General features: G+C 42.7%; 1 protein-coding gene across 1 annotated transcript in view; it reads left to right on the forward strand.

The window, feature by feature from the left end:
- The window catches only part of FAM124A (family with sequence similarity 124 member A), a 34,067-nt gene extending 20,527 nt beyond the window's left edge, over nt 1–13,540 (forward strand). The window contains exons 3-4 of the mRNA XM_015851857.2: nt 4,754–5,493; nt 11,465–13,540. Of these exons, the coding sequence (XP_015707343.1) occupies nt 4,754–5,493; nt 11,465–12,268 (1,544 nt within the window). The 3' untranslated portion in view covers nt 12,269–13,540. The remainder of the gene's footprint in view (nt 1–4,753; nt 5,494–11,464) is intronic.
- The last annotated feature ends 11,575 nt before the right edge of the window (nt 13,541–25,115 follow it).

Consider the following 25,115-nt stretch of genomic DNA (forward strand, 5'->3'; position numbering starts at 1 on the left):
AATGTTCAAGAGGTGTCTGGATGAGGAGCTACGAGTTGTGGTTTAGTGGTTTGTGGTAGCAATGGTAATGGGGAGGACAGTTGGACTAGATGATCTTGTAGGTCCTTTCCAACCTTGTGATTCTGTGCCCCAGATTTCAACAGCAGCTTAAGCTGATAATGAAACATTGCCATAGGGAGGTCAGGGCAGTGGAGCTGCTGGGGAGGGATGTGAGTTCACTGGGTCTGTAGCACAGCAGGGGGTTTCAGCAATTGCTTCACCATCTAACAGCAATGGTACCACACAGAGAGACCTGCCACTGCCTTTGTTTGATCACGCAGTGCCTCTGTGGGTTTTGTTTCACTTTTTGGTAAGATTCATTCCTGCTGGATTGGCTTGCTGAACTCTGAGGGCAGTGAGCTTGTGGTGGTGTGCTAAGCAGAGCATGCTGAGAAACACATTATCCTGCAGTCCTGCATTTGTCAGATGCTATTAAACAGTGGGGAAAGACAATGGAAGAGCTGGTGAATCTGTCAAATCCTTCTCGTTCAAAAGGTTATTAATGCTGTATAATTCATCAAAGTGTGACCCAGCCGTGGATTCTGCTGCTAGAGGTGGCCACTAAGCACCTCTGTTACATCTGCCCAGAGAATGATGGTCCTTGTTTCTGAAAATAGCCTCTGCCTTTGTGTCTGCCCTAGAGCCTTTCAATTAACACACCTAAAAGGGTCAGTGTTGCGTTAGAGTCAAATGCTAAAGTCGTATTCAGTGAGAAATGTTACCATTTCAGCATTGCATTTTAGAACAGAAATGAATTAGGGAAAAACTGAAATGATCTGTGCAACAAAAATCTCAGGTCTCAGTTAGGAAATATTAGTGTTTCAGTAGTGTTGAAGCAGTATATTGCAACGGGGAAATGAAAGGCCATGTTGCAGTGCTGAGATTTTAAAATGCAAAGTTGCTGCTCAACTCAAAAGTAATATGTCAAATATTAATAGATTACTTCCTCTCAGTTTCTTTGATATAAAAATGAAAATGTAGACACATAGAAGACTGCAAATATCTGCCTCTGTAAATGCAGAAATTGGGGTTGGGATCCACTCTGCTTAAAACCTCACTTTGTTCTAGACTCCATCCTACTTGCCATACTACCAAGTTTGCCTAATGCTGTTGGTAACCCTTCATGAAGTATCACCTGGTGAATCTCAGGAGTCTGTAGGTCCCTATCTTCATTCACCAACTCAGGCTTAGGAGAGATGGAACAGGCTGGCACAGGCTGCTCAGAGAAGTTGGAAATGCCCCATCCCTGGCGGTGTTCAAGGTGAGGCTGGTTGGGGCCCTAATCTAGTGCCTGGTATACTGGATGGCAACTCTGCGTGCAGCAATGGGACTATATAATCTTTGAGGAACCTGCAACCCAATACATTGTATTTATGGTTTTATGATATTGTGTTTTGGGAAGGCAGGTGCTTATCTACTTCCTAACATCAGTTATGAGCTGAATTTGGCAATTCCAGACATGTCCACTGAAAAAGCCAGGAAAACCAGGTGTCAACATAGGCTATTGATAGTGACTTCTGAAATAAAGAAGTGTTTGGAGCCCTCCCCTGAAAATGAAGAGACCTGCATGCAGAACAAACCACTCCAGTGGGAAATGGATCTATAAAAGAGGGACCAGCTGCCAGGCTGTGACTTGATAATGAGGGACCGTTCTGCTAGAGCTGGCTGTACAAGAGTCCTGGGGCCAAAAAGCAAAAGCAGGAGGGAAACTTCTCTAACCCAGGGTTATTCAGCTGTCATGAAGGAAACCTCCTCTTACAGCTACCAGTGATATGATGCATCTCACGTGTTTTAATGTGAAATGAATGCATATTCCAGGGGGAAGGAGCTGCAGCTCCAACTGTGAGCGTTCCCAGCTGGGCTGAGCTGCTGGAGTCACTGACCCAAAGGTACTGAGGCAGCTGTGGCATTGCGTGCCCTGCATTCCTGGCCAGCCTCAGCAAGAACTGTGTTACCAGGATACCAGGTTCTGAATGCCTGGCATCTAGCGGAGGTGGCAGCTGTCCCCCAACCTTAACTGTCACCTCTCCAGGCTGACAGTCAGTGCTACCTGGCACAGAAGCAAAAAGTCTAGGACTGTGAAATGCTCTTTCATTTTTCGATAGTGATTACCTCTAAGCAATGTTGCTGCTTTGCTAAGTCAAAAAGAACTAATCCCCTTCTGTCATAGGGAGAAAAAAATGTCATAGCTGTGAGAACCACGGAGCTTATTTCCAAATAGATGCCTCAGCATTTTGATTTTTTCTGTGGGATTAACCAGTAATGCAGAAAGGCTAATGCATATGCAGAGCTTTCACTTGCTTCTGTGACAATTTGCCAGGGGGCACATTGAGTTATGTCATGGGGAACGGTGCCATTTCCCCTCCTTCCCTGTGAGGTGAAGCAAAATGCCTTGTTAGTAACATAGAAACACTTTGTAGTTTATCATCAGCTCTGGGAAGTTTCTCTTAGCTCCTTGCTCCTTCTACTTCCCTTGAATTTCTGTTTCTGATTTGCTACACTTTTCTCCCTTCAGCACAGTTAACTGCTTCTAGCTTAATAAATAAGTAAATAAAGATAGTAAAAATATGGTTTTCTATGCTGTGTATATAGACCTAGCTTCTAATGATGGTTTTGAGCATCTGGTGCTGATGGACACAGGCAGCAGTCGCTGCAGAATACTAATGCTGCTGCTGGCTCTTCCAATGGCTCCTCTGCTGAAAAATGCTTTAGACCATTCAGCGTCCTTACATCATGCTGAGCAACAGGATGGCAGAGATGCCATGCTCAGGGATTTTTTTTTTTCCTATTCAAAGCAAGAAGCCTGCAACAGCGATGGCTCTTTGTTTTGCATTGTTGTGCCCAGGCTCCTTTTGAAACTACAGTCATTTATATACATAAACATCAAGCCTGTCGCTTCTTGCATGCTTTCATAGCATTTGTGTGACAAAGGAAATGAAGGGAGAAAAGAGCTGAACATCTTCTATTCCAATCTTAGGAAATGAAAGGCTGCAGTAGTTATGGTGATTATTTTCTTTCTGGTTTTATTAGGTCAGTGTCCTCCACAGTTTGTCTTCCTTCCTGTCCTGCTGTCCCATGTAGAGGGCCACGAGAGGATCCCCCTCCTCCATCCCCTTTGTCTTTCTCCCACACAGACACGGGATATCTTTCACTATACCTGCCAGTAACAATTGTCGCAGCAGAGCCCCTTGCCGTGTTCTGACACAGATTTATTTTGCCTCCTATTTTTTCTTGCATTAACCATCTGACAGAGTCGCTCTGCATCACTGTTTAATGCAGTAATTGTATTTTTGATAATTCCCTTGGGTTTTCTCTGTCTGCCCTGGGCAAAATGCATGCTTGTTGTTTGCTCTGTATACTGTATATTACTGCATCTTCTAGATTGATGCTATATTTACTGGTCATTTCTGGAAAGCTTTCTCTGTGTTTTCCTGTATTGAAAGACAACTAAAATATGCTACTTGTATAGCACCGATTTTCCATTAAAGCATTTGCTGAAGTATCACAGGAATGTTGTTCTGATGCCAGGAGGGAGGAGGGAGAGCTTTGCAGAATTGCCAATAGGAGGAGAGGCAGCCTGTGAGACAGTCCCTCTATTAAACATGGTCTGCACAATGAAAAGCTTGGGAAGCCTTTCTAAGCCCTCACACTCTTAGGCTTTGTGCCCAGGCTTGAGGTCTCAGACGTGTAGGTAGTTTCTGAATACCACATAGAGGGAACCGTTTCAGCAAAAATATTCAGATTACCTGGATGATTTATTTAACTGTCTTGGATCTTTGTTTGCATGCAACTCCAACAGAACAGAAGTGGCAATTCCAGCCCTGCATGCCATCCAGCCATTGCTGCTGAGCTGTCAGAGTGGTCTTGGGTACAGCAGCACACACAGCCCCTTTGAGCACTCCCACTGCTAAGTAGGGATTTATTTTTTCCCTTGGGCAAGGGTAACTTTTTGAGCTTCCTGCATTTACCACTCTTCCCTAATCGTATAAAAAACCTTGAAGCAGTAGAATTGTAGTTATGATGGTCTAAAGATCTAAACAGTGCAGGATTTATAGGGAGGAGTAATATCTTTTCCTGAAGAAGTGCTTGTGTGCCTGAAGGCTTCTCTGATTTCTTTTTTTCCCAAATGTATCAGTTGGTCTAATAAAATATATTGCTTCTACCTACAAACTCTGCCTTACTTATTAAAACTGTTGCCTTCAGGACACAGAACATTTTTAACTTGGTGGTAAACTCCACTGTCAAGGTGATAGAGTGGAGTTCTGCAGTGTCATTTCCATGCCCTAAGCCAAGTGGTATGAATTAAAATGAGGTGGGGTGACCACTATCCACCCCAGTTGTTCTGAACATCGTTTGTGGTCCTTTCACTCCCATGCTACATCAATGTTTTTGTCTTTCTTACATCTTTGCTGTAAGGGGCAGCTCTTTTCTAACACTGAAATGCACTTTGGGTAGTGTGTTTTGTATGCTTCCTCAGTAGAAAGAGCAACTGTTATGGTATGCTTAATGAAACTTCTCTGTCTTCTGGTTATTTTCTCAACTGATGTATGGCTGCACATTAGTTTATTGTAAGTGAGCTTGAGGGAGGTGAGAAAAAAGCCCGGTGGGACTGAGTAGACTGCTTCTCTGTGAAGGATCAGCTCAATGTTGACAACAGTCAAGGAAATCAGTATGTTTGACACCATCAAGGACTTTTTTCTTCTTATACTCACAGGTGAACTCTCTGTGGAAGACATACAGGACCCGTTCCTTGTCAGTGTACATATTATCACAGACCCCGGTGAATCCAAGACTCTTCAGCAAGAGATCGATAAGCTTCTGGCCTGGATCCATCCAGAACTCCAGCTGTTTCGAGTCTCAGAAAGACGTGTGTCCAAGAAGCACAAGAAGCCAGATAAAGCTGGTGTTTCCCAGCCAGCCCTTGCTGTCATTCTGTTCCTGCAGGAAGAATATGGAGAAGAACCTATCTTGCAACTCCACGAAACCTTCCAGCAGCCGCCTTGGCATTACCACCACACAGAGAGAGTGCATGGGAAGTTCCTCCCTTACATGCCATGCAGCCAGGACTTTTACACTTTGGCTCCAGAGACTCCTCTGTGGGCTATTCGTCCAGTGCATTACGGGAAAGAAATTGTCCGCTTCACAGTATACTGCAGAAATGAAAACTTTGTTGATATTTTGAAGTTTTATGAGTTAATACTGAAAAGACCGGTATGTCAGAAGAAAGCGGACTTTTGTGTTTTTCCTGTCTATTCTAACATGGAAATAGACATCCAGTTTTCTTTAAAAAAACTCCCAAAGGGCCACGTGCCAATGCCAACTGAGTCAGCAGTGCTGGAGTTCAGAGTGAAAGATGTTAGACAGCTTGTTCCTCTCCTGCCCAACCCTTGCAGCCCAATCAGTGAAGGCAGGTGGCAGACTGAAGATCATGATGGAAATAGGATCCTCTTGCAGGTGAGTCCAGTACACAGTGAAACAGAAGCACAGTTATTGGCTTTGTGCTGAGAACTGTAGCCTACTTCAGCAGGCAGAAGTGGAGGCTCTTCTATTGCTCTGTGGTAGGTGAAAGAACCGGGACATTACTACTAAAGATGTCAAAACCCCTTGCTGTGTGTGTAACTACTCAGGGAGGCAGTTGGTGATATCAGTCAACCTCAGTTTATGCAAAGAATGATGTGAGATGAGGTAGCTGTTTTGAAGAATGTGGAGAGGGAGAATTATGAGTCCAAGTAGAGGAATGATGGTTGATGGGTAAAGTTTTGTAAAGAGTATACACACAGTACTGGTAATTCTACAGAGTAACTCTCAGCTATGAGATTTTTATGGGAGACAAGAGGAGTTCCTGATGGTTTGAGTTATTTTCTAGCATCAGTTTGAAAAAAACAAGGTGACAACACCTGTATTTTGCCCAGTGATTATCAGGTTGGGAAAAGAAATGCAACCTGGAGAGCTGCCTGGGAGACAGATTCACACAGATTCTCCTTTCAGAGTAATCTCAGGTGCTCCTAATCAAGTTCTAGAAGATAATTTGTTCATTAAGACATCTGTAGCCATGATTTCTAGGCAGTGTATCGTCATGCATCACATCTGAGGGAGTTAAGCAAGAAAAGAAGCAGGAAGTTTTTAATAGCCACCTGTTCTTCAAAGGGCTTGTGTGGCAGTCCCGGGTGAGGTTCACATGCATTCCTTCTCTGCAGAGGTGAAGGAATTTACTGCTGCTCAGCAGATAAAACAAAGCATGTAGACCCTTGGAAGACTGTTGTTCAGTTTTTGAGGAACAGTGTTTGTTCTGGAGTGTGTTTCATGTGTAAACCCAGCTTCCTCACCCTTCTGTCAAAGTAAGGACCAGTTTGTCAGGATCATTTATTGCTCTATAGGCATATCTGTGCTTGGTTGAGATAGCCTCTTAACCTGAGCCACCAACACTATACCTTTAGACAACAGGCACTTTCATTTGTATCTCCTTTTCCTTTTTTTGGGGGGGGGGGCTGGGGTGGGTTTTTTTTTGGCCAAGTGTTTTCTATGTGATATAACCATTTTATGGGACCTTGCACTGCTTTCAAGTAAATTGAGCAGAAGGAAAATAAATAACAACAACAAAATAAGGAAAACACCCCAGGCCTTTTTAATAAGGCTTTCAAAGCAGTAAGTTTTCAGAAATAACAGGCACCACACAATATGGAGGCAAAGTGACACTTGCCAAACTGGAGGCTAAGATAAGCCTTACAAAAAGAAAACCAATTACAACAAGATTTTAATTATAGGCATCAAAAGAGGAGAATGAAAGCCTCCAATTGCAAAATGTTCATTTGTTTTCAGTGAGGGTGATGATGTGAAGCTGGAGTGCAAAATAGCACATGGGGATGAAGTTAAAGAAATGGAAATTATCGTATAGAAGCATAGAATCGTCTGGGCTGGAAGAGGCTTTCTGGGAGTGGGATGAAGCAAAAGAAGTTTAATATGAGGAAAACAGGGGAAGAGCAGAGACTGTAAAGTCATGCAGTCAAGGTCCTGCTATACAGCCTTAAGAATTCTGTACTATCAGAAGAGGAATCAGGGAAATGTCATGTTCCTACTCAACCATCTTGCCCCCATCTTTCCCTCCCCATAAGAAGGGAAGTATAGTCTCCAGTATGCATGAGAGTTTGCATCACATAAGGCATATAGACAGTGCTTGTGTCACTGCAGGTCTCACGTGTGCTTGGCCTCCAGAAAGTGGCCTCCAGAGGTGCACATGCAGGGAACAGCTCCCACTGTGTGCAGAGGAGAAACACTTAGAGATAGAAACTGATGGAGTAAGGCCATGGGAGTCAAGCCAAGGTCAATCTGTGGGGTCTGTGCTCTGAAAATAAATCAGAAGGTTAACAGCAGGAATGGGAAAAGGTAGTTTCACCTAAATTACTCTTCTGGCACAGGAGCAAAAACCTGTCAAAAAGCAGATTTAAGTCAGCCATTGTTCATATTGATGGCCAGCCTTGTAGCAGCCACCCAGCAAGTGCAAGCAGGTTAACATCTTAATTCAAGACAGGGTGGTCATTTAAGGAAAAGGACTTATATGATGGGGCATGGGTTATAGGAAGCATTTGATTTGGAGACCTGTGGACTTTATACTCTTTTCTGAGTTAAAAGCGAATTATAGTGTCTACCTTTTAAAGTAAGATATAGGACTTTCAACTTCTTGCAGAGTGGTGTTATTAACATCACGATCAATACCACACCATTAGTAATAACCTTCACCTCTTCATAATTCTGCAAGTCCAAAGAATGACTGCACCACATTTTTCAGCCTGCACATAAGTTGGTGCTTAGTGATGAATGGAATGTTTTTATTTACTGGCTATTGATACTGTACTTTTCTACAAAGTACAATTAACTGTTATACTTAGAATTGTAGATATATGACCCTGTCAATAACAGGCAGTCGTTAATGTTTGAAATTGGAATATAATTACATTATTAGACTAACAAGGTGTGTGAACCTCTGTTTTTCTTTGTGCGCTCACAGGGACTCAGATATTTGCCAGTCAAATTGATTCATATTCTTCAAAACTGCATTTTGCAAATGGAATTATTGAGGGGCTTGATTAGATCCAGTGCAGGAGAAAATAAGGTTATTCATGGGCAGGATAAGTCTGTTTAATATCATAGACTTCATTCCTTGATTTGCTTGAAAGCCAAAAATTGCTTTGTCACAGTAACTTTTGCATGATGGCAAGTAAGCTCCAATGGTGTATCTGTATACCAACCAATGCAAAGGGGTAAGCAAGACTTCAGAGCAACACTTATGGGTCTGAAGACACCCATTCTGCTTCACTACTAGGGCTCGTGAGCAGAGAGAAAACGCATAGATGATAGACTAAATTAAGAGAATGTCTTTAGATAGGGTAGAAAAGTAAAGGAAAGAAGCACGATCTCACTATGGCAGTAGAGTTCTTAGTGCTAATGATTAGTTTTGGTGGGGACACAGCTGAGCTAGCCTATAACTCAAATGGGAGATGATTCCTCAGGTTTAATCACTGGTTTGAATCCACTGGTTAAACAAACATCATCATACTCCTATTGAGTAATGCTGGGAAAACCTGTGTTTGTGATAGTAACACAATTGCAGTACAGCCCATTTGAGTGGTTATGATCTTATTTCTTAAAAAGCAGGTAACTTAAAGCAGGCTACAGGAACACTTGTGGAGTGCTTGTCCACTATGGGCAGCTCATGTGAAGCTGAAAGTACTTCTCTGCAAGTTTGTTGCATTCCTGGATATTTGTCATGAAATTCTTCTGCAACCTATTGTAATGCATAAAGACTCTAAATCCCTCCCTGCTTCACAAAGATTTTGTGCAGAGATTATAAATGAGTAGCAGATTAGTGTTAGATGAGAAAGTCTATTCTGTCAGAGAGCTAATCAATTCAATCTACATCCAGTTCTGGTGTGTGTGTTTGTGACAGGGTCTGGTACATCTCTCTCCCTGAATCTGGAGTTCCTATCAAAACCTGCTGTTTTGGTGTGGTGGAAGCTGTGCACACCCATTTAGATCGAGTTTTGTTGTCTCAGGTGGCTGATCCTTCTTGACAGCATCTCCACCAAGCTTGCTCCTGATGCTGAAACATAAAGAGACTGCATGTGAGCAAGCTATGGTCAGGCAGTCCACAATCTTCTCCCTGCAAAATAGGAATGAACTCCTGCTGATTCATCAGGAGTTGTAACTGATTCCACATAGTGTATCTGATATCAGAGTTACTGCATAGAAGAAAGGTGTACCCGTGATTAGTGCAGCCAGCAGTAGAATAAAGAGTGCTGTCTTGTACAAGCCCATCAAAAGAATGGGGTGATCTGCTTTATACTTTCAGGATGCCACATGACCATTTCTGGGTTACCCAGAAGTGTCTGCAGTTAAGAAACTACTGGTATTTACTTCATGGACACAATCTTCTATCTTGTTGAGTAATTTCTTAAGCAAATGAACTCATCAACTGCATAAATAAAGGGATGTTGCATAATGACATCTAAAGTGACTCCCAGTCATATCTTGTTGACAGCTCAACTCATTTTATTTGATTATTTTGCACCCATAAATTCCTATCAGTTTGTGAAACTGTGGTCAATTTACCCATGAATACATTTAATTCTTTATGGCATTAAAGAAAACATCTTATTTTGTTAAACAGAAATAGGTTGTGGATTAGCATACTTCATTACAGATACACTGGAATATATATTATATATGGTATATATGTATACATTCATCTACAAGTGAAATGCCTAAATGAATTCCTAAGGGTTGGCTGTCCTGTAAATCACCTCCAGATAGGCAATCAGAAACAAGCAAAAATATTTTATAGACATGAAAATTCTTTTCCTTTTTATCTTGTATTTTCCTCCTGTAAAATCACTGCAGTGAGAAAGAGAAAATTGTTGTGACAGATCTAGGTCACTAAGATAATATGATGTGCACCAGCAAGATGTTTGAGGCAGCAATGCATGGAGTTCTTTTAAAGAAAGGGGAGACAAAACGACCTCCTTGGCTGCTGGGCCTCATCCATCTCTGTCATGTCATATAATCTCTTTTGTAAAATAAACAAGCTCCATCTTTATCATTACTTGCCCCAGAAGACTCTTCTGTTGTGATTAGAAACCCTTTAGAAACTTGTCATACATTTTGCTTAATGGATAGCTCATCTTATCTTTCTTTTTTTTCTTTTGCCTGCATCTTTTTCAGTTTGAATTTATTCATATAGGGGTGATTGAAGTCATGTGCAGCATTCTGAATGAGGCCTTACTAGTCTTGTATGCGCTGCATTAATACTTTTTACCTAACTTGAAACTGCCCAGAATCATGTTTCTCATGGCCTTGTCACTTTAATAGCACATAGTGACCAAGATCTCTAATTTCTCCTCCTCTGATATTTTTGACTGACAGTTCCCATAGCTGAGATAATTGTTTATTTTCAAGGGTTCTTGCAGTTTGTCCCATTATTTCCTCTCCCTTTTGGGACTGAAATGGAGCATTTTGTATTACATGAAAAATTCCATTAAGAAGAATCTCAACCAAACTTTTTAAAATGCAAACTTCTAAAAGCCTTGCTGAGACGAGTGGGATGATGATAAGAGTTTATAGTTGCTAAGACACTTGGGGAATAGTTTACTTATCAGTATCTAATCCCATATGAGAGTCACTTGGCCTCCAGCTACTTCTTGAGGACATTGGACAACTGTTCAAGAATCCAGGAGGTAGGCAACTGAATTCCACTTGGGGAATGAGATTTGGAACCAGATTCAGATTGTAACCATCAGCTCTCTTCATCCTAGGTGTCTACAAGCAAGTTATATATCTAAAGCTGTTCTTAAAGTCCTTAGGAGCTAGCTTATTGAGCAAGTGGATTCTGGAGTATTCCGCTCACTGAACTGGATGAATGAGATAATGTCCCTGCTGAAAGAAGTGGTATATTCCCATTGAGATGTCAGAGAATTAAGTTACTTGCTAAGAGCCTTTTGACGTCTCAGAGGAAAAATAAAAACATTTGCACCACATTAATGAAGAAATGAGGAATAGCAGTAGTACCATACATCTCCCATTGCTTTATTTTTGTTCTTTAGCTGTCACTAGGGTAGTAATGTTGGAAAGCAGAATATGAATGAATCTGAACAAGTCAATGTTATGTGAGGTTTTCAAGCTAGTGTAATTCAGCCTGCAAGGCAGGGATCCTCTTCCATTTATTCTTGTTTCCTTCAAGGCTCCTTATGTAAATATTTGGGACTTTGGCAGGGTGATTTCTCTTTGTTACTGAAGTGAAACATTTGCTGTGAGCATACTGAATGAAATCTGCTTCGTAATTATTTGCAGTAACAACTCAGCAATGGAGACTTATGGTTGTAAGACTGCCAATTCTGTATTAATATGATCTTCTTTTCTCCTTCTCCTGCTGCAGCAAGCACACAGTTGGTGTAGGAAGTCTGCAAAGCAGAACCAGCAACCATATCCATCTGTGTCAACAGATTCCCACTTCACCACTTTGCCAGGCTTTCATCCTCAGAGCCACCAATCTGTCCCTGAACAGCCAAAAGAAATGAGTCAAAACAAGGTGCATCATGCAAATGGCCTTGGTCATTATCTCGGTTTCTCCCAGCAGGACCTCAGACACAGTGATCAAGAAGACTCCACACGCAGATCCAGCAGTGCCTCCAGCATTTTATGGTCATTTCAAAGGAGCAAATCTCTGTTCTGCTTACCTACAGTGAGTTCCTCCTCAGCCTCGGAAACTACTCATTTCAGTGAAGCGTTTCAGTTTTTCAATACTGAGTCACCTGCAACCAGACTGAAAACATGGAGATGCAGCCCAAGGCTTAACATTGATGACTTGGAGGATGCACAGGAGACTGATGTGGACACAGGGAGGAAGCTGTCCTTCTCAGACCTGTCTGTGGTCTCTGCATACTCTGCCCTTAACAGATTTTGCAATGACTTGGAAGCCTCTCTTCCACCACAGAAGCAAACCTGCAGTACGAGTGCAAAGGCTTCTATCAGTGGAAGGCCTGTATCCTCCATGTGCAGCACCTTTGATCCTGTGGATGGTTCACTGCCATCTCTTTCTGAATGGTCTTCCAGCTCATTCATATCAGCATCTCTTTCCAAGCAGCCCAAACAGTCTTCAAGAACAACCCCTTGTTCCCTTGATGATAGTGGTAGTGTTTTCCCATCTTCACCAACTAACGATGAAGAATTTTACATCTGAGGTTTCTCTGTCTCGCACCTTCCAGGGCAAATTTCTTCTTGTGATGACTGGACCATCCTTAAGCTTACAGGATTTTCCTTGTGGAAGAGAATGTAGGGCAGAAGAGTATGCTATATGTTTGAAGAAAGCTCCTGGATCCCTCAAGAGATGAATGTCCCTGAAGTATGTACCATAAAGCAGTCTGAGCTGGTGCCCAGTACCTTTGCACTGGTGGAGACAATCTTCACAAGGGCTTGTCCGTGCCAGTGCAAGGCAGAGGGTTTCCACAACTGACCCTTAGACTACTGGTGAATAAAATTCCAGAATAGGTGCGTAATGATCCAATTCTCTTTGATGCAAACTGAAGAGTGATTTGTGACACCAAACTGATTTAAATTTTCAGAGAAATTCACTTAACTCAGAAAGATGGGAGTACAAAGAGATCTTCTTTCCCACTTGCGAGTTCCAAAGGTAGCTATAAGGACAGCAGGTCCCAGTAGCATATCTCCAGAAGGTGCAGAGAAGTTTCCTGTGAGATTGCCCATCGTTATGTCTACTCTGTAATTGTTTACACTACTGGGTAGAAAGAAGCTCCATTCCTTCCGCAGGGAAGAGGAAGCTCTACTGGATAACTTTACTTTGACTGTACAGAGTATGGAAAGTGCCAAACTGGAAATTTCATGTAACTTTTTCTACTAATCTACACATGAAAACCATTATTTCCAGCTGGGACTGTAGTCTGAACCACTTTATGTAAGCCAGTGGTAATTCAAGTAAACATTATTTACTACCTCTAACTCAGACAAGTTTACTTTTTTGGAATACAAAGCAAGAAAAATAACTCTGCATTTTTATACCTTGCTACACCACCAATCCAAAATATATAACAACTTCATTTTTTTAAGGGTTGTTATTTTTCTGTAAAAATGATTGATGCAAAGATGTACTCTTCGTATTTTCAGAACAAGCTTATTTGTTCTTCTCAAATAAGTCTGTCCAAAGGGAAAACAAGTCTAAATTTACTGTTTTTTCAAGTTGTGTTTTTAAAATACACATTCTTGATAAACTGTTTTGCTACAATTAAATTGATATCATATAAAAAAGAATAAATTGTAAGCAAAAAGCTATTAATGTGGCAGCTAGGTAACTTCAGTGCAACTTTAAGCTCAAGGAGAGTTGGTTTAGATTGGGTATCAGGGGGAAGTTCTTTACCAGGCTGCCCAGAGAGGCTGTGGATGCCCCATCCCTGGAGGTGTTCAAGGCCAGGTTGGATGGGGCCCTAGGCAGCCTGGTCTAGTATTAAATATGGAGATTGGCGGCCCTGCCTGTGGCAGGGACGGTTGGAACTTGATGATCTTTAGGGTCCCTTCCAACCCAAGCCATTCTATGATTCATTCTGTGGTTCATTCTAAGTCAGATTTGTAGATTGCGTCATGCAGGTTCTGAAAACTTACTTTTGTGCCAGAAAGAAGCGATGCTGTTACTTTTCCCACATACAGAAAGCATCAGGCTTAAGTGCAAGTCTCCTTCTTGTGAGATGCAACCGTAGCGTGTACCAGAGGTAGACTGGTCTTCTATGCTAAATATGATGTATAAAGAGGAAATTCTCTTGAGCCTGTGAGAGCATTGGAGGCTATCAGCCTTCTCCTGTCCTCACAGCAGTTTAGTTTGCTGCAATTTTTAGTAAACCATTATCTTCATAAATGTCTGGGACCACAAGTAGCGCCAATGAAAGAATTGTAACGATATTTGTTTCCCTGCTCTACAGACAGAATATGTGTTAAACACTGTGAGGTTTTCTAATAGCTTGGAAATCGCTCTGCAAGCAACAATGTCCAGGACAGACAGGCTCCACAGGCTTGAAATTCTGATTTTCTGTCATATCTGTGATAGTAGAAAGAAAAATGATGGACTGGAGTTCCGTATTTGTTGGGCCGCCATTTTATCAACACTAGCCACTTCAGATACAGCATAAAATTGATTCAAATCTGTTAAAATTTTAGTATTTCTTACTTGGAAGAGGGGGAAAAAAAGGTAATTTTGAAATATTTTAATAACAAAAAGCGTTTGATCTGGATGTGAAATCAAAGTATTCAGAGAATTGATTTCAGCTGATGTGTTTGTTAGATCCTGGAATCAGGCCACCATCCAAGGTCTTGACAAAAGCTGATTGGGTTATTTAATGAGGAGTAAGGCTTTGGAATGTCTCTCAGCTCTGCAGAAAGGTGTTCAGCATATCTGGGGCACATCATCTCCTTACACCACAGGAAACACTGGTGTTGGAAGTCTACAAGCAAGGATAGGAGAGCTCAAGTGACAACTGTGATGCTTATGTGTGCTATTAGCCCGGAGCTCCCCAATCATCTGACCTACAGATTTTATCCGATCAATCTTAACTGGAAGAAAGCCAAATAAACTTCCACAGACTGAATTTATGGTGTCTACCCTGATTCTGTCTCCAAGTATTTCTGTTTTGTTTACTGGTACTTAACTAGAGATGAAAGTTTTCATTGTTTACATTCATGGTGCTTGTGAACAAATTCTGAAGTAACTGAAGTGTTTTATGGTCAGGAGAAAAACAGCAAGGATAGTGTACATAAAACATTTTGTTTCTAACAGAGAAAGCCAGAAGTTGAAGAGTGTTTCACTGAAGCTAATACTCATTCTCTTTCCATTATTTAAGAAGGCACTGATCTCATCAGAAAGCTAAGTATGCACAGGTTTTGTGGTATTTACCTATGTATCATTTTGTTTAAGTTAAGTTATGAATAATGCCATTGAAAACTGCAGGTTTCCCCTGGACTTTTTCTCTTCCTCACCCTAGAATGTGTTGTTTCTGTTGAATAAAATAGAGACAAAAACTGATCTGTGCTTATCCTTCTGTGTGCTCATTTATGAACTGTTGCAGTCTCACTGGTTGTATTAACTGGGCTTCAAAATGAACGCAGTGACACAGGCTCCCCAGTGCCTGACAGTGGGATAATTGCAATAAAAACTTGTTCCCTTCTCCTTCAAACTCTGCTACTATACACAGGTGCCTGGAAGACCTGGCAGCAGATTTTGTGACTGAAGAGATTGTGTGTGAGGACTGAGGATTATCCAATTGATAGGTGGGTGGTTTTTTTTTTCAGTTATAGAAAGCTAGAACTGCTCTAACCCATTCTGAGCCAGTTTCCAGTCCTTCAAAGGCTTTGTCCATCTTTTCTTCTTGGTTGAGTGAGTTGTAGGACGTGCCCACAACAATATCACTTTTGTTAGCTTCTCCTGACTTATGAGCTCTCAGCTGTCTCATCCTCTCTTCCCTGGCAAATATGCATACAATCATGTTGCTCGTCTGTCTATTACACAAATTCCACCATGATGCGCCAGTCTTTCCTAAATAACCTGTATCCAGCCAAGGTAGCTCCAGTTATGCAACTGGATAAACTCAAGGTTTGCTGCAGGGAGAGATACTCAGTAACCTTCTCTTGTTCACCATTTCCAGATTACTCATGTTTTTATAGGTTTCTATAATATTGTCCCCCTGGGAAATCATTCCATGCTTTGTTTATCCTTCTTACCCTCCGTATTTTTCTCTATTCTGCTATGGGCTTCTACATACAGTCACACATAGATACAAAGATGTGTGCGTGGTGGATTTACAGGAAGATTTGGAGTTGTTTCCCATTACTAGTAATTTGTAATTTGTGATTTGTTTCATTGACAGCAGCTGAGCACTGAGCTACTTTTCATAATACTTTATGTCATCCCAAAGTCCAATTTCCAAGTAGTAAGAGTCAGCTCAGAGCCAGGTAGCGTGTATGCAAAAATAGAGTTATTTTTCAACACAGTTTATTTTACAATTGGCTACACTTCCACTTACAATTTCATCTACCATTTTATTGCCCATCTGCTGTGTTCTATAAGACTCTGGTGCAGCTTCCCCAGTTGTCCATCATCCTTACTATCTTCAATACTTAATATCCTCAAGACAGTCCTTCTTCACAAACCCACCCTTTTTCCAGCTTTAAGTCATGCAAAACAGTACAAGCTCAAGTACAGACCCTTGCATGACTCCACTGCCCACCTCATTCCAGTGTCAGAACTATTTATTTCTACTTCCTGTTTTCTGTTTCTGATCAGTTCTTTATTCATGTAACCCAATTTCAACTATTGCAGCCTGCTTTCTTCAAGAGATTATGAGGAAAATCATTGGAAAGCTGTTCTTAACTGTACAAATTGACACCGATGCCTTCTGAAGCATCAGGCACCAGCTTCATTATCACTTTTTGATTTTTGGCTCCCTTTTGGGTCTCTTCAAGTAGCTTTCCCTACTATATTACCTGATGCCTTTCATACCGTGGATTGTTCCCATTAAGAGGCTACATCAAATCTGTTTGCCTCTGTTTCCAGTGTTGTTCCGTCAGTGGTTGATAGAGTACCAGCACAGGCAACCAGAGAAGGCTGTAGGGTCTCCTTCTTGGAGATAGATACTCAAAAGCTGCCTGGACATGGACCTGGACACCCTGCTCTGTGTGTCCCTTCTGGAGCACGGGCTGGAGCAGATGTCCCTTCCTGCTTGAACTGTTCTGTGATTCTCTGATCAGACTTTATACCCTCCTATCTTTCCACTTGCTCTTGGGCATCCCACAGGGCATGAAACACAGACCATGCTGTAAAAACACTTCTTGCATTATCACAGACAGCAGCATCTCCCGCAGAATGGAATAATGGTGTCCTAAAGGCATAAATATCCTGCAGCAGCCCAGGGGGGGACTGAGACCAGATGCTGACTAGCATGTCTGTTACCAGTGGGTCACAGCAGTGCAGGGCTGGCCTTGGAGCTGGAGGTCAGTATTCAGCCTACTTGCACTTACAGATATGATGTGTTGTTTCTGTCTGCAGAAAGACCATCTGAATGAAGTCTTAGAGAGAGATGCGTAAGTGAGCAAATGCACTCAGCCTCTGCTTTGGCTCAGCCTTTTGAATTAAACATGGCTCACTTCAGAATCACTTGTCCTTTTTAATTACTTTCCTCCTGAATATATGAGGCATAAAATGCAAACTAGCTTGGTAGATGGAGGCTGTTAGTCTAATTTGCCCAGCATAAGTAGTAACAGCTGACCATTAACACACAGTAAAATAATGACTGAGGTGGGTTTAGCCAAAGCTGACCAGTCTGTAAGAGAAATACTCAACCAGCTTTAAGACTGAGGGGAGGTGACTATGGATTGCCTGCACATTTCTAAGTTGATCACAGCAATACAGCATGCTATTTTCGAACTTTTTTTTCCCACTTTTTCCTTATATTTTTTCTGTTTTTTTAAAGCCACCAGCCTGCAAGAGTTGCTAGTGCCATCTCGTGGCTGTCCTAAACACAAGTGATGGAGCAGGGAGCTGCCATCCCCAGCAGGTGGTAACCCCAAGGCCCGCAGCAGGGGACTGGTGCCCGCAGCAGAAAGAAGCACTGCCATGTCTCCTCCCACGATATGCGTTGGGTGTGTGCATTGTACCAAAAGTCCCTGGGGAGCACATTGTGTGAGTGGTAATGCTTGTTTCAGAGGGCAGTAGACCTCAAGCCTTGCTCCAGCCAGCTGCTACCCAACTGAGCAGTGCACTTTGGTTTAGTGCTAGGCTCCCACCCACTTGGCTTGCTTCATTGCCCTCCCTTCACTCCCAGAGCTGGTGAGCCTAGTCACCAAATTGCTAGGTGACCTGAATGGCTCTGCCATAGCAGCCTTTGGTTTTGCTGAATTTGGAGCTGTGCTGGTTCCAAGCTGAGCATCCGCTATGAGCCAGCCCTGGAGCGCGGGGCAGTAAGCCGGCTGCCTGTCACAAATTCCTCTATTACTTGTATGGAAATTTCAACCCTCCTGGTACGGGGATAATCTGCTAAGTATGACCCAAGTCCTGCCAAGACAATGCTGCCTGTCAGGCCAAGCACCCAGCGGTGCCACCAGTGCCGGCTCCTCCGGGCAATGCGCTCCGTGACAGGGCCTCCAGGAACCCGTGTGCATTAAGAATGCAGTGCATAGCACCAGTTCCATAATTCCTCCTACTTTGGTGAATTAACAGCTGTGCTTTTGTAGCTCATACATGCTGTTGCGTAGATATTTTTTTGAACAGAATTGTAAGTATGATTTATTTTCCTCTGTGGTTTCTCATGAAAGAGCTGTGATTTTCCCAGTTTTCCCCCCTAGTCTGTTGTTATTTTGGCTATGAGAAAGCAAAGCTTTAACTTATTACCCTGCATCCTTCATCTCTCATCTCTTTGGACAAAACCCAGTTTGGGACTGGACCTGTGGTGCATGAGGAGCAAGTCCCACTCCTCTGCAAGTGGTTGCTTGTTGTCTGATAGACACAGTGGTCATAGACACATCTCTTCTGGATGCTGATAGATGGTCCAAAGAAAACCTGGCTACACTGAGAAGTGACAGCTAGCTTGCAGCCTGACATGAATGAATAGCAAGATTGAACAGATTTTTTGCCCCAGGCTTCCTCTGCTGATGTGTTAAAGTTTGGCAGCATCATTTGGAGAAGTGAATTAAATCTTATTGGAGCTGTGTACAAAAGAAACTGGGGGAAAGGAGGAAAGAAGTAAAAGAAGAGAGGTGTGAATTCATGTTGATTATTTTGAAGCCATAAGCAGGTGGCATCAGAAAAGAATCTGACAACCGTATGGACTTTCGAAAGAGTGAAACCCTCTGAAGATGATACGCGGTGATGTAAAGACCTGAATGAATAAAAAGACTTGAGACATGGATGGATGGAAAGTAAAGACAGGGAACTGGAATCTACGATATAGGAGCTAAGATTCTTGGTAAGGTTCTGAAAGGAATGCTATAGAAAAATCAGCATGTAAAGCAAAGTGAATTAGAAGTTGAAAGTACAGAACAAATTGACTGTGCCATCCTAAAGAAGCTGAATGCTCGGGGAAGAAATGATCTATCATAAGAAAACAGATCAGAGCAAAAGCTGGCTTTCATGGGAATGTACGATGAAATGAACTGTATCATGTACATGAAATGAATCTACTGTCATTGCTTGAATATTGACTCTGACACACCAGCAGAACTTTGGCTGTGGAGACAGTGTGGTTTGGGAAGGAGAAAGATGATGCTTTATCTCCCATCCTAGAATGCGTATGATTGTGGCTCACCAAAACGCAGTGGTCAAAGGACATGCAAAGATGATAGATGCAGGGGAATCCAGGATGGATTAAAAGATCCTCCCTTCTCTCTTGAGGGAGCATTTGTGGTGCTTTGAAAAGCCTGTAAAATGTGTTTTTGTGTAGTTCAGCAAAGGTATGTGGGAGTTAGTAATGATCTTCTGCCATCAAACTGGCAATGGCTTTGTAATTGAATGGAAATGCTGCTCCTGCAGGACACCTACAGCTACATCACATTGTTCAGAGCCTGGTCCAACCTTCCCCTCCATTATACCATCTATATACCACCCTGATGTCTTTTGTTGCTTGTTGGCATCAGCACAATCAGCAGTGAAGATAATCTCCCCTGCTGCACTGGTCTCCTTCCATCCCTGCTGCTGAAGCTAGAAGTTGAAGTTAGTCCCAGGAGGGATCAGCAAGAAATCCAGGCCATTTTCAACCCAGGCCATTCTATGAAACTGACACCAGTGGGATTGTGATGGAATTCTTAAAGGGACAAAAGGTTCCTTTGCTATTTAAAAAGGAAACTCTTGAGAATAGTTTTAGATGCCATAATCTGTATTTTCAGACTGTGGAGTGACAGGCCCAAAGAAAAGCATATCAGTACCTTCCTTATTTCTTTCTTTAATGTGGGATGGGGTTTAGCTGAGGAATTTAAATGATTGACTGATAGGTATTTAGAAATCTTGAGGGTCATAAAGATCATGGTAGATAGATCAATACAAACTAATTAATTTTGACACCATGACAACTAATTGCTCTGTTTTTCCCCTTTACTTTGATATTCTTTTTCCCCTTCTTGAAACACCAAAGTAAAGAAGAACCTTATTTTACAAGGAAGTGCAATTTTAAAGGTCCCTGTATTTGACAAGTGCGCTTCCAGTTGTATCTCTGAAAGAAGAAAAAAACCCACTGAAGAACAGCCATTTCTTAATGTCATGATTCATTCATCATCTGGTCCTTTGACACTTTCTCTTAATTAATAGAGTTGTTAACAGAAAAAAAAAAAAAAAGCAGCAAAAGAGACAAATTAAGCAAGAAGAAAAAAAACATCCGTTGAGAAATAAATGTTTGATATTTAATTACAACAGCCGTGCAGTGAGCATATGTGCTATGCCACAGCTCAAGCAAAATCAGCACATCGCTGTACCCTTGCAGAAGTGACCTTCAGAAAGAGCAATTAGCTTTCTAGCACTTTTCCTTCTCTATTACTAATCAAGTTCCTGGTGAAGCATATAGTTCAGTGGTTGAATGCCATCTTCTTCCAGAACACACAACTGCCAGGGGCACTTGAGCTGGTTTCCAGATCTCCTGTTTGAAGCCATCTGAACAAAGAAGAACCCCAGGCAATGAATAGGAGGCAGCACGGTCACTACTGAAGAAAGCCCACTGAGGTCCTTGGTGAGTTTGCTTAACTGTTGGTTGCTTCAGGATCAGCAAAGTTCTTTTCAAGATCCCTTTGCTGGGAGATTTTTCTCCCCTGACTTTGACTCTGCTGCCTCTTCCCTTTTTCCCTCTGCAGGAACATTTGCAGCAATACAGAAAACAATTCAGTTTCAAAGTCATTTCCCAGAGCCCAGAGGTGCTCCTATCATCCTGCCTTGGTGTGACCCAGCAGTCCCATCACAAATGAGGAGCTATTGCCTGCAGACAAGCCTCTTTGCCTCTTGCAAGCATTAACATTAAAATCGTGCAAGGCATATTTTGGCTCTATAACAAGCTTTTGCTGCTGCTTGTGTACTCAGCTTTCTCTGTTGTCTCAGCAGATAGCGGGCAAACCTTGGCAGAGATGTGCAGCATTACTTTCCAGTGCTGGTGGGTAGGATGATGCTGTGCAAAATCAATGCTTGTTCCCATGGGACTGAGATCCATTTAACAGCTTCAGCCCTAAATCTGTGGTGAGAAATGCTGCTCCTATGGGTAAGATCCTGGTGTCAGAGACCAAATGCTGCCCAAAGCAGTACCCTTGTCCTTATGCTCTGAGCTGACTTTGCTTCTTCTCCAGCACAACTGTTCATGCCCATTCAGGGCTGTCCATTCAAGCTGCCCAGCTGTCTCAAGGACAGGCTCAGGAAAGCTGAATATTGCAAGTCTATGGGGGCAGCAAGCCAAAGGCTTTTCCTGCCATCAGCTCATAGTGCTAAAGGACACCTTGGGCTGGTCCCAAGGAGAGAGTAGGATCTGGCACAGGGGAGGCTGTTACAGGCTTTCAAATTGCACCAGGACACCAAGAAAGTATCAGCCTGAGTGTTTTGCTGGTCCTGGTGCTTTTCAGAATGCTCTTTTGCATCTCCTCACATACCTCAAGCAGAACTTCCTCACCCTCCTCAGGGCACTGTTGCTACAGCAACTCATGGATTTTGCAGATGCCAGTGCAAGTGTCTTTTCTTGCCCACCTTGCTCACTGTGCAACATGCTGCTTTTGCTTTACAGCCTCTAGGCTCTGTGCTTAAAGCCGTATCTGCCTGTAACTCACTCCCAGGCTCGATGCTAGACCTCCCTCTGAGAAGCTCATGCACCAGCAGATAATCCAGATCAATTTACCTCTGTGTACCTGGCAGCATGCTACTGTGCAATGACCAAATATCAGAAGAGTTAGTGGTTAATTAGGATCAGGTTAATCCCTGCTGACTGCTTATCTCTGTGCAAAAAAGGGCACTAGAGGTTAGAAAGTATTAAGTGTCTTTAATGTCGACTTGCATAATGTGAAAAACCAAGTGAAGATCCAGACTTTGTGCTTGGAAGTGTTGATGCAAAACTATTTACCTCAAGAAGCATTTAAACATCAGTTCTATCAAAGCTAGAAAATCCAGTTTAAAATTGCTCAGAGGAATTTTGAGGTCATCTGTTCTTGTGAATTATTCCCCATTTACAGTCACAAGGTTCTCTCTGTGACATCACTTTGGCCACTGGGACAATGGGACAATGCCTGTGATGTCACCAAAAGGGATTATGAGCCAGGTCAGGTGTAAGCTGCAAGAGCAGATCAGCTCCCAAAGAATAAAGGTTTTGTTTTGCCCCGCAAAAGAGAAGCACCCACTGCTCACCCTTCCTCCTCCAATTGTCATGGCTGAGCAGGACCATCACAGTTTTCCTAGGTGGAGCTGGCTGGTACTGAAAGGACCCCTTGCTGCTGCCACAACCCAGTGAGGTTCTGACAGTGGAGCAGGGCTGGATTGGGCCCTTGATGTTTGGGGCGTGCACCCACACTGCTGCTCCTCAGTGCTGCCATGGCCACATCAGAATGGCAGGAATACAGATGTCTACTTAGAAAAGAGAGGGGTTAAGAGAGTCTGGAGAAATACTGGTTGTATGGGGTCATCGTCTGTGAACTGGATCAGAAGTGTGGGGCATTCTATGGTGAGGAAACACTGAGCACCAGGAACAGGATATGTCTGCCCTGGCTGTTTGGCAATGCATCATTCAGCCTGGACACACCTGAATGGTTCAGGCCACATGACGGGCAAGATCAGATAATGAATTGGTTGGTGCAGAACTGCCTTGAAAATAGCATTTTTCCACTTCATCTACCATGGAGATTTCCATTTGATATCACCTATCTCTTGCCCACTCGGTCAAATCCCTCTTTCTGAGCTTCTTAGGAGAAGTCAGCTCTGCAGTTTGATAATCATCTTCGTGCTATCATCTTCTGTTTTGGTCCCTGTCATCCCAGCAAGATCAGTAGCAGAAACTGCATTGGCAATGTGCTCATATGAACACCACTTCCAGTGTCATCTCATTGGCATTGTTTATTTGGAATTGTAGGAGACTGTAGTAGTCAGCTAGATAAGCATTTTGGGGGTATCTGAATTAAAATCAGCTTTTACAACACTTTATATTCCCCATCAACAGCAAATATATTTAAGTTGAAGCTCATATAGCCAGATTGGAGTAAAACATGCCGCCATGTTGCTCCCCAGTCCTGCTTATGGCTCACTGGCTTGTCCTGTCTGAGTGTGAATTTCTACCAGCCTCTGGTACTGGGACTATTTCTTTCCCACATGCACTCTTAAGTACACAGATACCAAAAGGGCAACAGTTCAGGGCAGAGGTGGTTGGGACTGGATGGTCTCGAGTCTTCCAACCCAAGTTATTCTTTGATTGCGTGATTCCATGATGCTTCTAACACCAGTTTTCCAATGGTATCCCATCAGCTCTCCCTCCCTGCAGGGCACTCATAAACTCTTGGGCTTCTCACAGTGAAGAATGCTCCAAACCTCAACACTGTGCTATAAAATCACTTCTCTGCTATTCTACTCACAGCAGTAGAGATACAGGAAAATGAAAACACACTTTGTTCTGCTGAGCTTCTCCTCGGAAAGAGAATCTCTGCAGTGGTCACCCTTTAAAAAGCCAGGTTTTATCTTCATGCCCTGAAAGGGGAGCAGTTCAGGAGGTGGTTGTTGGTGCAGTGGTTGTTTTCCTGTGGCATGCGGATAGCAGTAAGCAAATTCATCTGAAGCTGCTCAGCGAGGTGTTTTGAGGCTCTGCTGCTAACCACCTCCCCACAGAATAAGCTCTGTATTCTGAAATAATGATGCAAATTATTCTTATCCTGAAATTCAGCACAGCCTCCTTCCTAATTGACCAAATGTGTGTGTATCTTGCAGTGAGAGCTCTCTAGTGCATCAGAGATGTAAGCAGGAGGCAAGCTGGTTTGGATTCAGTTTAATTTCCCAAGGGTTATATATTTTAAAGAGTGCAAGCACAAAAAAAAATGGCACTGATAACAGGCTAAATCCTATTCTCATTTACAAAGGTGTAAAGTACAGTAATTCTGCTGATACCAGGGTTGTGCTGGAGTGAAAGAAAGATCGTGTGAGACTCACCCCATGCAGGAAAGCAAATGAGAGGGCTCTGAAGAGGAATATCTGCTTCATGCAGCCTGCCTGTGGGCTGTGTTCTGCCCTGAATTGCTGTGTAAAGTGCAGCAGGAGCCCAAGTTGACCAGAGCCTAAAAGCAGAACTGCTGTCCCTCTCTTCCAAGTAGTCTCACCACAGCAAGAATCAGCTTTGCTAGAGCACAAATATCACACCAGACAAAACTCCGGTTTTGTAGGAGAAGCGACTGGGGAATTAGATTGCAAAGGCATCTCCCTCACCCACAGCATACGTGTTCCAGACTGCCACCCGAGCACCACTGTGCCTTGTCCTCTCCTAACAACTCCAGTCTGTGCCTTTCCTCATTGCCCTCAGAGGCAGCCTAAGCTATCTCAGTGTGAAGAAGCATCTCTTAAAAGACAGTTTTATTTCCTCAACCTGTGGATGATGAGCAGTGTTCAATTCTGTCACATGAAGAAAGCCATGAACCACTGAAACTACTTTTAAAATGATCTTTGAAGCTGCTTTCACCATGGCTGTTCTGCTCCTGGTTCATCTCAAAGCGACCCCATCTTCATTTCCTCTCCTTTAAGTCACCGCTTTGTTGTTTCTCTCCCCTTGGCAACTAAAGAGTGAATGAAAATCTTCCTATTTGGGATGGCATTAAAAAGAAAGAAAGAAAAGAAGGGCAAATAAAGACATTTTAATTGCATGGGATTTCTGAATAAGATTTCAAAATAGGGAGGAAAAGTAGCTACGTGCCTGGTACACAGTGAGCCCTTTCTCTTCCCCTTTGTGGCAGAGGAATCAATGGAATTCATATAAAAGCGGGAGGGGGTGGGAAGAGAGATAGGAGATGCCTTGCCCAGTAGCAGCAGGTCACAAGCCTCATGAGGCTGG

The sequence above is a fragment of the Coturnix japonica genome, chromosome 1 (assembly GCF_001577835.2).
Source record: "Coturnix japonica isolate 7356 chromosome 1, Coturnix japonica 2.1, whole genome shotgun sequence".
NCBI lineage: Eukaryota > Metazoa > Chordata > Aves > Galliformes > Phasianidae > Coturnix > Coturnix japonica.